At 44.9% G+C, this 16,806-nt stretch overlaps 1 protein-coding gene across 2 annotated transcripts in view; it reads right to left on the minus strand.

The window, feature by feature from the left end:
• Nucleotides 1–16,806, minus strand: part of arih2 (ariadne homolog 2 (Drosophila)) — a 98,093-nt gene that overhangs the window by 43,679 nt on the left and 37,608 nt on the right. For both annotated transcript variants that reach the window (XM_086002050.1, XM_086002051.1), the window contains 4 exons: nucleotides 14,877–14,940; nucleotides 14,606–14,753; nucleotides 10,134–10,255; nucleotides 3,133–3,242 (listed from right to left, as the gene is read on the minus strand). In XM_086002050.1, coding sequence (XP_085858176.1) covers nucleotides 3,133–3,242; nucleotides 10,134–10,255; nucleotides 14,606–14,753; nucleotides 14,877–14,940 — 444 coding nt within the window. The remainder of the gene's footprint in view (nucleotides 1–3,132; nucleotides 3,243–10,133; nucleotides 10,256–14,605; nucleotides 14,754–14,876; nucleotides 14,941–16,806) is intronic.

Consider the following 16,806-nt stretch of genomic DNA (forward strand, 5'->3'; position numbering starts at 1 on the left):
TAGAAACTCCTTTTTCATTAGAACAGCAGTAGTTTTAACCCACTAGCCACTGGGGAAAACAGCATCTCCATTTCTGAAAGGAAATGAAGGCCCAAGCTCGGAATTCTGGTCTTCCAGTACAGGTCGACTATCCTTTATCCGAAAACCTTGGGACCAGCTGGGTTTCGGTTTTCGGAATTTTTCGGATTTCAGAAAGTTTTCATCTCCGTATCTGACAACAAACACTGTTGCTTAGCAACAGCTTGTAAACACTCGGGCCCTGCCTTGGAAGCGTCTCTGAAGCCGTTGCTAAGCTACAGAGACTCTTTCCACAGCCTGACTGTTTAAAAAAAAATGCTAGGGGAAGAAAAAAAACCTAACAAAACGGCTGCTGATTTCTGCCGTTAGATCGAAGTTTCCAGCTCCCCCTGCTCCGTATCTGAATTCCTTGACTTAGCGGGGGTCTGGGGCTCGACTGCCGCCGCCAGTTGTGGGAAAGCCAGATATCGGCTGACTCCTACACTAAGCTGGCCCGCAAATCAGGTCGGGGGGGGAAGAGAGGGGGGTGGAGAGAAGAAAAGACTATCGGACGGGCCGCTGCAGCTATCGGACAGGCCGCTGTATTGTTGGGTTCACTCTCCCGGTACCTCCTTCACACTGCCCGGCTCGGCCTGCAATCTCCTACCCAGGAGGGAACTCTGTGACCCTCTGCCCTGCTCACAGGGAAAGGCAGAGCTCCCGGAACACTCCTGTCATGTTTGGCGCCACTCGGGTCATGTCGTGCGCACAACTTACGCTCCACAAAAAAACTTTCGGTTTTTAGAGGTTTTCGGAAGTGCGGATAAAGGATAGTCTACCTGTATGAACTGACTGGAGAACTTCTTGTTGTTCCTAAATTCTCTAACAAAGCTGCACACTGTCATTCGAAAATGGCCTCAGTTTTATGCTCAAGTCCCCACCCAAATAAAATCAACAGCTTTTGCACAGCTACGTGCAATTCAGTCTCAACCAAAAATAATTACTGGGAGAGAGATTAGGACTGAAAGTCAAGGCTGCCAAAAGATGCTTTCCTGCAAGAGCACCAAACAAGCACAAATAATAGCAGATCGTCAACAGGCAGCATCCCAACACACCAGCTTGTTTACAAGATTCGTTCAAAGGAAAACGTAGGAGTAAATCTTAAAGAATGAGGCTCGTGGTGAAAGTGGGCGCTGCAGTGGGTTGCAACCTTAGGTCCTGGGTGTCAATCCAGCCCGCATGGTTGGGACGAAGCAATATCTGCTGGCTGTGTCGATTCATTTCCATGGGGACATGGGTCTAATGCACAAAAACTATCCCTAATTCAGCAAAAATCTCAATCGGAAGCCACAGGATAGCTGGTGCGTGAAATGGAAGAAAAGTCACACTGGCGCAACAAGGGGTGCTGATCGGACATTGGGGCTGAAGCATGTTGTAGAGGGAGCTTTAGTCGGTATCTGCTAATGCTGTACTTGACCTGGGAGTGTTTGATACAGAAACTGGATGCCTGAAATGGAAATAATTCCAGCTGCAAGCACCATCATCCCTCACCTTGAGCACAACGAATGACCATTCAGCGCCCTTCTCTCTACCACATACATTAACCTCACCACGACGGAGATCGCTAGGTCTTTGAAGGCAGCTTCCTTAGAGGTCCAGTGGCGAGCGCCGTCACTTTGCCGCTGACTGCAAAATCCAGGCCATTCTTTTCACTACCCACCAAAAAGCTACACTCTCTTGCCATTAACTCCGCTCACTCAGATAGAATCAGACAGCACGTAATCTCCACGTTCTGTTTGACTGAGAGCAGAGTTTCAAACCCAAATCCTATCCATCACCAAGACTGCTTAGTTTCCCATCAATGGCCCATCTCCACCACTAATTTACCCCACACTACTGCCAAAATCCTCAACTATTTATCAACTCTGGACTGAACTTCTCCAAAGTTCTCTTTGCCAACTTGCCAATCTGCGCTCCTCAAACTCTAAATCATCTAAACAGCCTGTCCTGCACTAAGATCCACTCGCCATCACCCCCCAACTCTGCTGATCTACATTGGCACAGGGTGATGATGGATGAACTCTTGACGCAAAAGCTGGCGAGAGATCACTCATAGGAAAACACAAACTTTTGCATCAGAGTAAACCCTTGTGTTTTACAGGAAGTTCTCCTGGTCTATATGGTGACATTAAGAGGTACAGGTGGGAAACAAGCATAACGGGATCTATGGAGGCACAAAATTTACCTCGACTTTTTCCAAAGAGTTTTGGATGATTTGCAGAATTTATACGGGTAAACCAGAGCTCCCTATATGGAGTTTAAAAAACATCCACATGTATGTATCACATAAGAGTCAGAAATAAATTATAAGTATACAAGGGGAGCCTCGAATAGTGGTAGGTGCCCCCCAGGTGAAGTTTACTGTTTCCAAGCACATTCAAGGGATTGAGTGGCTTCCATTTATATAACACCTCATTACAACATCTGTGAAAGAATGACAGACTTGCATTTATACAGCGCCTTTCATGACCACCAGATGTCCTTTACAGCCAATAAAGTAATTTTCAAGTGCAGTCACTGCTGTAATGTAGGAAACACGGCAGCCAATTTGCACACAGCAAGCTCCCACAAACAGCAATGTGATAATGACCCAGATAATCTGTTTTTTTAGTGATGTTGTTTGAGGGATAAATATTGGCCCAGGACACCAGGGATAACTCCCCCTGCTCTTCGTGGAAATCGTGCCATGGGATCTTTTACGTCCACCTGAGAGAGCAGACGGGACCTCAGTTTTACGGCTCATCCGAAAGACGGCACCACCGACAGTGCAGCACTCCCTCACTACTGCACTGGGGTGTCAGCCTTAATACCATTTGGAGTGCAGTGACTCAGGTGGGCAAATGCGAGTGTCATTTTCTGCATAGCAAGATCCAACAAACAATAATGAGATGAATGACCGATTCATCTCTTGGTGGTGGTATTGGTTTGGGGAGGAATTCCCTGCTACTCTTCAAATGGTGCAGAGAGATCTTCAACATCCAGTCAAACCATCAAGCAGGCAGCCAGGGCATTAGTTTCATGTCTTATACAAACGACAGCATCAATCTTAGTTTAACTTCTACATCAGACACTTACCAGAAGACCTCATTACAGCGGCTGCACTGCACACGCCGAGCCTTGGGTTCTTGTACCTGGATCACCATCGGACAGTCAGCACCAGGACACAGCTGCAGCTGATAATGGCTCTAGTTTAACAACCAAAGCAACAATTAGCAGAGAGAAAGTAGCATTACCCTTTCACATTCCACAACAATGACTTGCATTTACATTGCATCTTTAATGTCGGAAAACAGCCCAAGGCACTTCTCAGGAGCGGACTCAGACAAAAGATTTGACACTAATACAAAAGCAAAATACTGCGGATGCTGGAAATCTGAAACAAAAACAGAAAATGCTGAAAACACTCAGGTCAGGCAGCAGCTGTGGAGAGAAACAGTTAACGTTTCAGGTCGATGGCCCTTCGTCAGAACTGGAAAAAGCTGGAGATCAAACAGGTTTTTAAGCAAGTGCAGGGGCAGGGAAAGGGGGGGGGGGAAGAACAAAAGGGAAGGTCAGCCTACGTTATGCACTCAAGTCTCTCTGAGTGGGGCTTGAATACATGACCTCGGAGGCAAAAATGTGACCACTGAGCCAAGGCTGACACTTTTAAGAGGATATGTTCTTGCACATTAGCAGATAAGATACAATGCAGAGTAAGAATGCTAAATGGCAACGTGTGACATCCAAGGACTTCGACTGGAAATTACACAAGCCTTTTAAATAGTAAAATAGTGGATAGACTGGAGAAGCTGGGGTTATTCTCCTTGGAGCAGAGAAGGCTAAGAAGAGGTTTGATAGGGGTGCTTAAAATCATGAAGGGTTTAAATAGAGTAAATAAAGAGAAACTGTTTCCAATGGCTGGAGGGTCAATAACCAGAGGGCACAGATTTAAGGTGATTGGCAAAAGAACCAGAGGCGACGTGAGGAAAAACTTTACGTAATGAGTGGTTAGGATTTGGAATGCACTGCCTGATAGGGTGGTGGGTACAGATTCAATAGTAGCCTTCAAAAGGAAACTGGATAAACACTTAAAGGAGAAAAAAAATTGCAGGGATATGAGGAAAGAGCGGGGGAGTGGGACTGACTGGCTTGCTCTTTGAAAGAGCCGGCGCAGACTCGATGGGCTGAATGGCCCCCTTCTGTGCTGCGCTGTTCTAATGATTCTAAAACAAATCAGTATGAAGAAAGCTCATACGATTATTATTCAGGGACGTCATAGTGCTGCAGGCATGCAGAAGGAGCAGATACTGTACCAGATTATAATACGACCTCGCTAAGTTGGCCACTGCCCAGTTCCTTTACAGTAATAAATACAACTGACAGGAATGATGTACAAGCTGCACTACACATTTTTTCCCTGGTGTCTCACGACATGTATGTTTGAATTAAGCCCTCCAGGACACCACCAACACCGCTACATTTTTAAAAATTCATTCTCGGGATGTGGGTGTCGCTGGCATTTATTGCTCATCCTTAGATGCCCGAGGTGGTGGTGAGCCGCCTTCTTGAACCGCTGCTTTGTTCTGTTGCTCCAACACAATATCTTCGACTTTCGTCAGAAACATGAATGGGATAGAAATTAATTAGAATGAGCGAGCAGTTTTCTTTTGAGAACATCATAAGCACTTCACGGTAGATTTCTATTGAATCAAATTAGCAGAGCAAGTGAAGGTCATTTCCTGACCATGGAATGAATAACTGGAGCCTCTAGCAGCCATGCCAGGCACTGTGCTTGGTGAAGATCAGAATCAACACTAAGGTTAGAGATCCAAACATCTGCCAAAGTGGTAGAACTATTCGCAAATTCGCAGAGATTTTCGTTCCCTGCAGATCTTCAAACAGATGGTCCAACTGAGAGTCAAGGTGGCAAATTTACCAGTTCATCCAGCCAACCTGGCCACATGGTTATGACAAAAATAAACTTCAAATAATGAAGCATTGAAAAGTCAGTGCCATACGTGGTGGGGGGGGGTTATTGTCCCATTCAGGGCTTTTTGTGCTGGGTCATGGCATGGGTGTTAGTGGCAGGGAGTCAATTAATTTTCTGCTTTTTTTTGCATCCAGTGACAGCATCAAGCATTCCCAGGTCAAGTATTGTGTGAATCAGATGCAGAATGAAGCGCCTTCCACTTGGCCAACCCCAACCTGGTGAGAGTATCAAGCGAATGTGACATTTCCACCCGCCAACCACATAATCAGAGTGGCATTTCCAGTTTAATATGGAATCACGTGCCAGTTTTTTTTTATTGCTGTGGACAGAAAACAGAGACTATTCAAAACAGCAGAGACCGACTGCACTCAGCAGAGAGGAGAAAAGCTAATTCAATCAGTCGCTGGTAGATTAAAAGCTATTCAGCAACAGCAAGGGTTGGTGAAGCAAGACCGTCAGCAATCAATATTTGAGTGCCTCTGTCCAAGGCTTGAAGGCAAAGCTGAACAGCTTCAACTCAAAAGCAAGGGTTCCGGCAACTTTTGTTGGGAGATCACAAGAACACAGCTTTTTAAGAACTTACATTTATACGGCACCTTTAACGTAATAAAAGGGCCCAGGGCACTTCACAGGAACGTTATCAAAAAACAAAATTTGACACCGAGCCTTAAGGAGATATTCGAGCAGAAGAGAGGTAGGTTTTAAGGAGCGTCTTGAAGGAGGAGAGAGAAGTGGAAAGGCGGAGATTTAGGGAGGGAATTCCAGAGCTTAGGACCTAGGCAGCTGAAGGCACGGCCGCCAATGGTGAAGCGATTAAAAGCGGGGATGTTCAAGAGGCCAGAATTGAGGGAGCGCAGCGATCTCGGGGGATTATAGGGCTGGACGAGATTACAAAGATAGGGAGGGATTTGAAAACAAGGATGAGAATTTTAAAATTGAGGCATTGCTTAACTGGGAGCCAATGTAGGTCAGCGAGCACAGGGGTGATGGGTGAACGGGACCTGGTGCGAGTTAGGACACGGCGGCAGAGTTTTGGATGACCTCAAGTCTATGGAGGGTACAATGTGGGAGGCCGGCCAGGAGTGCGTTGGAATAGTCAAATCTAGAGGTAACAAAGGCATGGATGAGGGTTTCGGCAGCAGATAAGTTGAGGCAAGGACAGAGATGGACGATGTTACAGAGGTGGAAATGGGCAGTCTTAGCAATGGAACGAATATACGAGGTAGGAAGCTCAACTTGTGATCAAATGCAGCAAGGCCAATAGATTCAACAAACTCATTTCTTCTTCACATACCAAGCCCACCTTCCTCTTATACTCCTTAATAAATTATTTCTCCAAGGAAGAGGCTGCGGAGATAGGGTGCAGCAAGACCAAGGAGACACTTAGAAACTAGAACAAGGATTTTGAAATCAATGAGCTGAACATGAGGACCCAGTGAAGGTCAGCAAAGACAGGTGAGGGATGAGCAGGACTTTCTACCCACTAGGATGCGAGTATCATAGTTCTGCATGAAGTAGAGCTTTACAGGGTGAAGCTTGGGAGGTCCGTTAGGAAGAAAGAGCCGAGAGGGACAAAATCATGGATTCCAGCAGGGGTCAGGTCTTTGGGAACAAGACAAATTTCTAACAGACTATAGGCAATTTTTTTTCCCCTGGAAATTATTTGTTCTGAAGTGTTTATGCAATAAACTGCACTTCTTAAACCTGCATATATTAGTTGACTGGCTGAGGAAATGTGGAAACCAAATGAAATTGGGGAAAAATTGCTAGCAACAGTTTCTAGTTCCTGATCGATAGCTTTGAAAAGAAACTATTCGATTTGAATGTTTGGTCTTCCGGGTCTTGGTGGCTCACGATTGATAGATTTTCCTACATATCAATGGGTCAGCCTGATTAACCTGACAGATTAGCTCAAATTGGTGAAAGTGTAATAGTGGGGGGAGGAGGAAGGACAGACCGAGAACCAGAAGGATATTTTTAAATATAGAATGAGGAAGTAATCTGAATTTTACAAAAGTGTACTCCCTAGACTATTTCTCCTTTAATTACATGTATGAATCAAAGCCGTGCCCTTGTTTGAGGTTCCTCTGACGTCAGACACTATTGTCTGGTGGACAATGCGGAAAGAGGTAGTCATAACCAAAATCATTTCGACATACAGCCCTGAATTATGCAGCTCCTGCCTCGTGTTAATTTAAGGTTTGTAAATCTGACAAGCCTTTATTGAATAGGTTGGCTAATACTCAGCCACTAACAATGCAATCTGTTAAAACGCAGGGTGGATGGGTTCGTTACTTAAAATAGAAAGAATCGGCTCCTCCTGGGTAATATTATAAAGCTTGAAGGCTGAGCAATATGATCTCCAACGCTTCACAACATTGAACTGACCGACAACTGAAAAATCAGTGCAAACAACCTTAATGATACAACCACAATCAAACCCTTTCTTCAATTTCACAGCATTTGTTCTTTAAAAGGCGATTTTATGGGGCACTAGGATTTTTTTTTGCAGGGTCATTCTTTTAAATTTTACTCATAAACCTGTATAATCACCACTTCTCGGCTAACTAACAATTGCCAGATTAGAACAGACATTGCTCCCAAGACCTTATTGTGTAACGTTCACAAAAATGGTAGTTTTAATTGTCAACGCATATAGGAAAAAGAGGGACACGGTATTGGTGCAGAGGAAAATGCACAACTATTCGGGAGGGACCAGGGCAGTGGAATTAGTGTTGGATTGCTCTCGCAAAGAGTCGACATGGGCACAAGTGGCCGAACAACCTCATTCTAGGCTGTGAACTCCTATGGTTCGCTGGAGTTTAGAAGAATGAGAGGGGATCTCATTGAAACTTATAAAATTCTAACAGGACTAGATACAGGAAGGATGTTCCCGATGGCGGGGGAGTCCAGAACCAGGGGTCACAGTCTAAGGATAAGGGATAAGCCATTTAGGACAGAGATGAGGAGGAATTTCTTCACCCAGAGAGTGGTGAACCTGTGGAACTCTCTACCACAAAAGGCAGTTGAGGCCAATTCATTAAATATATTCAAGAAGGAGTTCGATATATTTCTTAAGGCTAAAGGGATCAAGGGATATGGGGAGAAAGCAGGGACAGGGTACTGAATTTGGATGATCAGCCATGATCTCATTAAATGGCAGAGCAGGCTCGAGGGGCCAAATGGCCTACTCCTGCTCCTATGTTTCTAGGTCCGTTTTGTTACTTTTCTCCCCCGCAAAGCCTGTACTTCAGGAAAAAAAAACTCAGGAATTTAGGGATACATTGGAGGAGCAGCAGTGCTCACAATATGGAACTGGAATAATCTGCGACTCACCTGCCTCTCGCATCTGGTCCTGCAGAGTTGCAGTCTCATACAGATCATTACCTCAGCCCCCATTTTTTTTGACGGCAGCTGTTGTTGATGATGATTCTGTTATTCCCATTTATTCCTCCTCTATCCCTATCTTTTGTTTCTTCACTTGTCCCATTACCATCTCTTTTCGCCTTTTGTCAATTAATCTCTCCTGCCTTCCACCCCATCACAGACATTCCCTTTTGTTCTTTCCTCCCATTCCACCCCCACTTCACTGCCTCTGAACTTGCTTAAAACCTGTTACGTCTCGAACAACTCCCAGTTCTGACGAAGGGTCATCACTCTGAAACGTTAACTCCGTTTCCCTCTCCACAGATGCTGTCTGACCTGCTGAGCATTTCCAGCATTTTCTGTTTTATTATTGTTGCGGCTTCACCTGACTGGGAGCCATAATTCACAGCCCACCACCTCTGGGATATCACTATACCTGTAATAGTTACTGTTAGATGGGGGTGGGGTAAAGAAAGCAATCACAAAGCTACTTTAAGGTAGGTTCGAGAGAATGGCCATCGAGCAAGTCACTGTTCAAGATTGTGTCCTTGACCAAAAAAAAATGGAATCAGCACTCCTGCACCACAGCGCGTCTTCCTCCAGCTCAAACGGAATGGCTTTGCTTTCCCATCCCCTCAACGCCTCTCCGCGGCAAACAATTCCCTCAGCTGAAATGTATTTTATTCTTCAGGAATTAGTTTCCTCCAGCTAAACTGCAAGTAGAGGTAAAGAAAGAAAGCCCTACTCAACTGAAGCAATCCGAGAGGGGAAGAGAAAACACAGCTCTGTTTTATTAACTCCAATTGCCGGGGTCACAGACTTGAAAGCACTTCTATTTCTGGTCTGTGACAAGTACATAAGTTAATTTGCAAGTTCAGTATCACTTTCAACTCTCGGGTCTCAATGCAGTATCCAGCAACACAACATGCAATTGTCACATATTAAAAGGCAGAGAATCAAGTACAGTCAATTCCTGTTGAGGGAATAACTCGTTTTTCCATGACAGCTCGATCAGGGATGTGTACTGAAATATCTCCAACAATTTTCCGTTGGATCATTTTGAACAATTTTTCTCAAACCCAGAATTTAAATGGTATTTCATATTATTGCTGGCCAGATTTGTGCCATTTGGACTGTAAACATGGAAAAATGAGCGATCCAGGAAGAACACAAACTTAAGTGTAGAATCATCAAATTTAGGAGTAAATATACTTGAATTGCTACTGGTGTGATTTTCCCGCGTCTATCTGGAGGTGATCAGCTCTTGCCGCTGTGCATTTCCAGGTGTACCTTGCCCATGTGGCAGTGAGCCTATTCATGGTGGACAGCATCGGGGCCAAGCTCTGTCTAGTCCTTGCCCGACATCTGCACGTGCTTTCCACCATGGGTCAATGGGCAGCCACCAACAGTGGGAACCTCAGCGGATCTCACCTGCCACCCCACTCGGGACATGGGGCATTGACGTCAATTGCGACTCCACCACCTGCGATTAGCCACGGCAGTAGAGTCGCACATTTACATTCATACAAGCCCAAAGTCCAAGAAAACATTCCCATTATAGATTCAGAATATCCAGTTTATTTTTGGTTCTGATTTGAATTTATAATTAAATACATAATCGTAAGAAGTCACATTCTCCTGTTTTATGTCGACAGGGTTTTAACACGCATTACATGCCAAGTATTCCGCCAGCTCGTCCTAACCCCCAGCAAAAGTTTAAAATATGCTTAAAATCACTCACCTCTACATAATCTCTGAAGAGGTAGCGCCTGTATTTTTCTCTCAGTTCTTCGTTAGAAATCAAAGGAAAAGCAAAGTCCTCAGGCGTTCGGAGCAAGCAGTCTTGCGCCATACAGGATATCCCTAGCAAGACACACAAACTGGTTACCGTCAGTCATTAAAAACAAAGATATATACTTGCCTTAGAGGCGGTACAATAAAGGTTCACTAGATTGATTCCTGGGATGAGAGGGTTGTCCTATGAGAGATTGAGCCTATACTCTATACCGGGGGATTGACAGGGTAGATGCTGAGACGTTGTTTCCCATGGCTGGAGAGTCTAGAACTAGGGGGCACAGTCTCAAGATGAGGGGTCGGCCATTTAAGAATGAGATGAGGAGGAATTTCTTCACTGAGGGTTGTGAATTTTTGGAATTCTCTACCCCAGAGGGCTGTGGATGCGGAATCGTTGAGTATATTCAAGACTGAGATCAATAGATTTTTGGACCCTTGGGGAATCAAGGGATATGGGGATCGGGCGGGAAAGTGGAGTTGAGGTCGAAGATCAGCCATGAATTGAATGGTGGAGCAGGCTCGAGGGGCTGTATGACCTACTCCTGATGTTCTTTTCATAGAATCAGGTTATCTGCTTTTCAGATAGTGGTTACGCAATGAAAAAATATCTTGCAAACCATCCACCTGCATTGCTCACCATACAACGAGCAATTCTTTCAGACAGAACATGTAGGGACTGGGTGAACAGCGCCCTGCCCCTTAATGGAGCACAACTGCATATGCCGCTACCGAACTTAGGTATGAGGGTTCATGGTTACAGCATGCCCATACAGCGGTGTGCTCCCGGCCTCAGTTATACCTCCATGTGGAAGGACCAACCAGATGATCTCATCGAAACCTATAAAATTCCGTCAGGTCTGGACAGACTAGATGCAGGAAGGATGTTTCTGATGGCCGGGGAGTCCAGAACCAGGGGTCATAGTCTAAGGATAAGGGGTAAGCCATTTAGGACTGAAATGAGGAGGAATTTCTTCACCCAGAGAGTGGTGAACCTGTGGAATTCTCTACCACAGAGGGCGGTGGAGGCCAGTTCATTAAATATATTCAAGAAAGAGTTGGATATATTTCTTGAAGCTAAAGGGATCAAGGGATCTGGGGAGAAGGCAGGGACAGGGTACTGAGTTTGGATGATCAGCCATGATCTCATTAAATGGCGGAGCAGGCTCGAGGGGCCGAATGGCCTACTCCTGCTCCTATCTGCTATGTTTCGATGTCAGGCAATTCCCACAGGGAGGGAGGCTTCAAATTCAGCCACAAGCAACCGTTCTGCTCAGATCACAGCAACATGAGCAAGAGCCTGGGGAAGAGGTTCTTAAGTCCCACTGGATGCTCGAGGTGAAGGAGAAGAGAGATGTACTCTTGGCCTCAAATGTATTTAAATAAAAATGTACATATGCTCCTTATGGCCTAGTGGGTGGAGCAATTTTGTGTAGAGCATTTATCACAAATAAGGTGGTGCTGTTTTGATCCCTGGCTAAGTTAATATATTTCAGCCATTGCTGGAAGTGTGCCTCTGTGGATGTTGGAGCAGCATTCTGCTGTGATGCTCCCCGTGGTTTAAATCCTGTTGGCACTCACGGTCAAGCACCAAACATAAATAATGGCCACTTGGACAAGAGACCAGAGAGTGCCCGTAGACCTGCACCCCAGCCAGGAATCAGCATCTTCAGGAGAAGACAGATGGGGAGAAAGATAGCCAAAGGGGTAAAAAAAAAACTTGACATAACTTGCTAATATCCATCGTCATAGGAAGTGTACATCATAGGGCTTCTAGTGCCCATGGACAATAGCCCAAGAGTCATCACATTCAGGAAATTTAAGGAGGTAGGTGGCGGGATAAATTAATACTCTGGCACCAGGATTCAAATACAACCCAGACCAATGGGCCAAAAATGGTATTTAACAGAGTTAGGCTCAATGGTCTTAAGTAAAATAATGAGTAGAAGCAACCCTAGCATGCCCAAATTACAGCCGGTGTGGAAAGCAGCAACAGCAGGCAGACGATGTAAGCAACCACCAAGAAGCAAACAAAGGAATCAAAATGGTTAAAAGTGACCACAGCCAGAGTACTACAGCATTCCTCAAAGTGAGATTCACAGTAATGGGCAGACACCATTTCACAGCAACGAATGCTCTGGATAACACGTACGCGACAAGCCGCTCGGTCTAGATGCTGCAGTCAGGGATGCACTAGCCAGGTTTTCAAATTAATTAACAATAAGGGGAAAGATCAGCTGTTAAAGCTTCAAAACAAAGCAGACCGCAAAAGGTTTGCTGTGGCGCAACACAATTTAGAGAGTGTAAACTTTTATGGACAAATGGTTTTTAAATTTAAGAGTGCATTTAGATAGCCATGTAGTTCACGGCCGGTTGAAATTACAATCTTTGGAGACACAAGCTTGTAATAGAAACATGCTGATATTAGGGAGCCAATGGTTCTGGAATACAAAAACAAACACCGGTCTATAAAAGGTCTCCTGACAAGTCCCAAAGGTGGTCATTGGGCAGGATTTACTGTGCTGCCTCAGATTATCCCTACACTTGAACACTGCAAGATTTTCTTTTATACTTGATTGCTTTATATCCAATTTACTACGTTTGTAGGCTTATTATCAAAGATCTGAAGTGCACCATGCAATCATATTCCCTGATAAAATACAGCATTACCAAATACAGCAAGGAACATCACATTGAGACTTTAAAGAACAAGATGCAATTTCCAATTTTAAATTAGTTTAGTGTCCACTGGATCACAATATATAAATCACAGAGCTTATTCGAACAGCTTTTATTTACCTACCCAGGCTGCACTTGGAAACAAACAGCAAGTACTAGAAATAAACTGATCTATAATAATCTGGAAAAAAAAGCTTACCATTTTACATCTCCACTCCATTACTTAATCCAAATGTGCCTTCCCTTAACATTTCCAAAAGAGCCTCAAACTCAAAACAGTAACCCTTTTTCTCTTTTCAAATGCTGGCTCACCCAATGTGTGTTTTCAGCATTCATTAATTTTCTCTTCAATCACAAGACAGGAATGTTTTGCACATATTAAGATATCAAATCAATCGTTTCTTCTAAGACAGTGTGTGTTCAGTAAAATGATTCCTTCGCTGTCTGACAAATGCCTTCACGGTTAGCTTTTTTACAACTTTCTATACTTGGGGAGTATTTATGGTAAATTGCCTTTAGAGTCTTGCCTCGGGCACCATGCTCAAGGACAAGGTTAAGCAAGGCTTCAGGCCCACTCAACCACTTTCTGGGATGCACACTCCTAACTCAACTTCCTCTTTCAAAACAGGCATTTTATTTCAGCTCCACATCTCCCTGGAGCAGGATTGGAACCCACCACAGGTGACTAGCAATGTTCCCTGTGAGCTGCGCTTTGTGCTGTGCGGCCTGTTTCTTTTAATGCGCAGCCCCTTTAAATTTCTGCGCATGGACGGTATTTACAATGCAAAAGCCGGTGAGCGGGCTGCACGGGATCTTTCAGATTACTGCGCGGCATTGCGCGCACAACTTAGCGGGAACATTGGTGATCAGAGAACAAACCCTACCTCGCCCTGCTATAACACCACAGATTAACAAGAGGCCATTCACTCCCAACACACCCAATTCCACCTCAACTTTTAAACCTTTCAAGCTGCGATGGTGGACAAATTGTGGATTTTGTGTCATTGTGGCATCCTCACTTGGATAACATGTGGTAAAGAAGAACCCTCCGTTGCCTCCCTCTCCCCAGGGTGAGAAACTGGACCAAAATAATGACATTCGGGATACTGTCGATAAGAATATTTTTTGCACATTTTTAAATTTTCATTATGGGTAGGTAGAGATTTTTAAATCACCACTCATTGATAATATTAACTACCTGGTCATCACCAGGCTTCCCATTAAATAGCCTGACCAATAACTGATTAAAAACACATCACATGATCGGTCTTTGAGATAGATTTGTGGCTATGAAAATGTTTTTATCCTTCACCCAAGCTAAGCCAAAGGCCAAGATAAGCACCAGGGCCTCTACCAATACTAGTCTGCAGCCAGCCAGTAACAGGTGGAAGAGTGGCCCAGGATGACTGGCCCTCCCCAAGGCAAAAAAAATCATTGTTTCCATTTGACAGCTCACTCTGGTATAAACAAGGTCAGGTACTTGGAGAATCTCAGGTATGAACCCAAGTGCTGCCACCATGCTGCCAAAAGGAATGCCGTAACCAGCTGGCTGTGTACCGGGGGGTCGGATGAAGTTTCCAAAGACACATGTTGCTGCTAAATTTAAAAAGGCATTTTGGACAGCAACCCATTTCAACTACAGACAGAAAAAACTCTTGCAACATCTGAAAGTTGCAGGCAGACATCAGGAAGAATGACTGCCATGATCCTCTTGTGTATTATAACATCACGTCCTTGACTTACCCACTCCGATGCCATCTTTCACCAGTACAGTACTATGCTGCTCCCAGCAACTGCGGCAGAACGGATGGTGGCAGGGCAAGGACAGCAAGTTCTCCTTCCGGACTGACTGCAGGCATACGCCACAATGATGAGAAGAATGGATAAACGTCTGGGGAAACAAATGAAATGCACAAACTGCGTTGAACACCAACACCACTTAACACCAACAGCGTTTTCCGTATCTTGAAACAGCTCTTAAAGCTAAATCCAGCTGTACGCTACAAATACTTACATGTTTTGCTGTTTTCGGCTGAACTCTGGCTTCCACCAGAAGCTGAGTCGGGTTAGATCTGTGCCTAAAAGAAAGATGATCAGACTCAAGTGGTTTCTTTGCCTATATCACATATCCTGCGAGCTGCGCTATGTTCTGCGCAGTCTGTTTCTTTTAACGCGTGGTCCCTTTAAATTTCTGCACATGCGTAATATTTACAATGTAAAAGCTGGTGAGCGGCCTGCACTTTAGTGGGAACACTGATGCTTTGTCAACTCTACCTAGAATGTGGAGCAGTTGAGGCAACGAGCAGAGATACATTTAAGGGGAAGCTAGATAAGTACATGAAGGAGAAAGGAATAGAAGGATATGCTGATGGGATTAGATGAAGAGGACTGGGAGGAGGCTCGTGTGGAGCATAAACACTAGCACAGACCAGTTGGAACGAATGGACTGTTTCTAGGGTGCAAATTCTAGGTAACCTTCCTATAGCCACATTAGTCATGTAACTTGCAGACAGGATGACCTGGGCTGTGGATTCCCCAAGGGCTGCTACCTATAGGAGACCACCTTGATACATGTGTAACAGGCCCTTCTGGCGCTACCTTCAAACACTGAGCAATTCCATTTAATGCCACATGCGAGAACTAATGCAGTGGATACAAAATTGGCTAAGTGACAGGAAACAGAGTAGTGGTGAATGGTTGTTTTTCCAGGCTGGAGGAAGGTATACAGTGGTGTTCCCCAGGGGTCAGTACTAGGACCACTGCTTTTCTTGATATATATTAATGACTTGGACTTGGGTGTACAGGGCACAATTTCAAAATGTGCAGATGACACAAAACTTGGAAGTATAGTGAACAGTGAGGAGGAGCGTGACAGACTTCTAGAGGACATAGACAGGCTGGTGGAATGGGCGGACACGTGCAGATGAAATTTAACGCAGAAAAGTGCGAAGTGATACATTTTGGTAGGAAGAACGAGGAGAGGCAATATAAACTAAAAGGTATGCATGAACAGAGAGACCTGGGGGTATGTGTGCACAAATCATTGACGGTGGTAGGGCAAGTTGAGAAAGCAGTTAAAAAAGCATGCGGGATCCTGGGCTTCATAAATAGAGGCATTGAGTACAAAAGCAAGGAAGTTATGATGAACATCAACAACTTGTATTTATATAGCGCCTTTAACATAGTAAAACGTCCCAAGGCGCTTCACAGGAGTATTAAGACAAAAAATTTGACACCGAGCCACATAAGGAGGAATTAGGGCAGGTGATCAAAAGCTTGGTCAGAGGTAGGTTTTAAGGAGCATCTTAAAGGAGGGGGGGTTTAGGCAGGGAATTCCAGAGCTTAGGGCCGAGGCAACAGAAGGCACAGCTATCAATGGTTGAGTGATTATAATCAGGGATGCTCAAGAGGGCAGAATTAGAGGAGCGCAGATATCTTGGGGGGGTTGTGGGGCTGAAGGAGATTACAGATATAGGGAGGGGCGAGGCCATGGAGGGATCTGAAAACAAGGATGAGAATTGTGAAAATCGAGGCACTGCTTAACTGGGAGCCAATGTAGGTCGGCGAGCACAGGGGTGATGGGTGAACAGGACTTGGTGAGAGTTAGGTCCCGGGCAGCTGAGTTTGGTCCCAGGCAGCCAAGTTTTGGATGAACTAGTTTACACAGGGTAGAATGTGGGAGGCCAGCCAGGAGTGCGTTGGAATAGTCACGTCCAGAGGTAACAAAAGCATGGATGAGGATTTCAGCAGCAGAAGAGCTGAGGCAAGGGTGGAGACGGGCGATGTTACAGAGGCGGAAATAGGCGGTCTTTGTTATGCCACGAATATGCGGTCGGAAACTCATTTCAGGGTCAAATATGACACAAGGTTGCGAACAATGTAGTTCAGCGTCAAACAGACGTTAGGGAGAGGGATGGAGTCAGTGGCTAGGGAACAGAGTTTGT

This window comes from Somniosus microcephalus, chromosome 11, assembly GCF_052327205.1.
Source record: "Somniosus microcephalus isolate GS21.2 chromosome 11, FLI_Smic_1.0, whole genome shotgun sequence".
Taxonomy (NCBI): domain Eukaryota; kingdom Metazoa; phylum Chordata; class Chondrichthyes; order Squaliformes; family Somniosidae; genus Somniosus; species Somniosus microcephalus.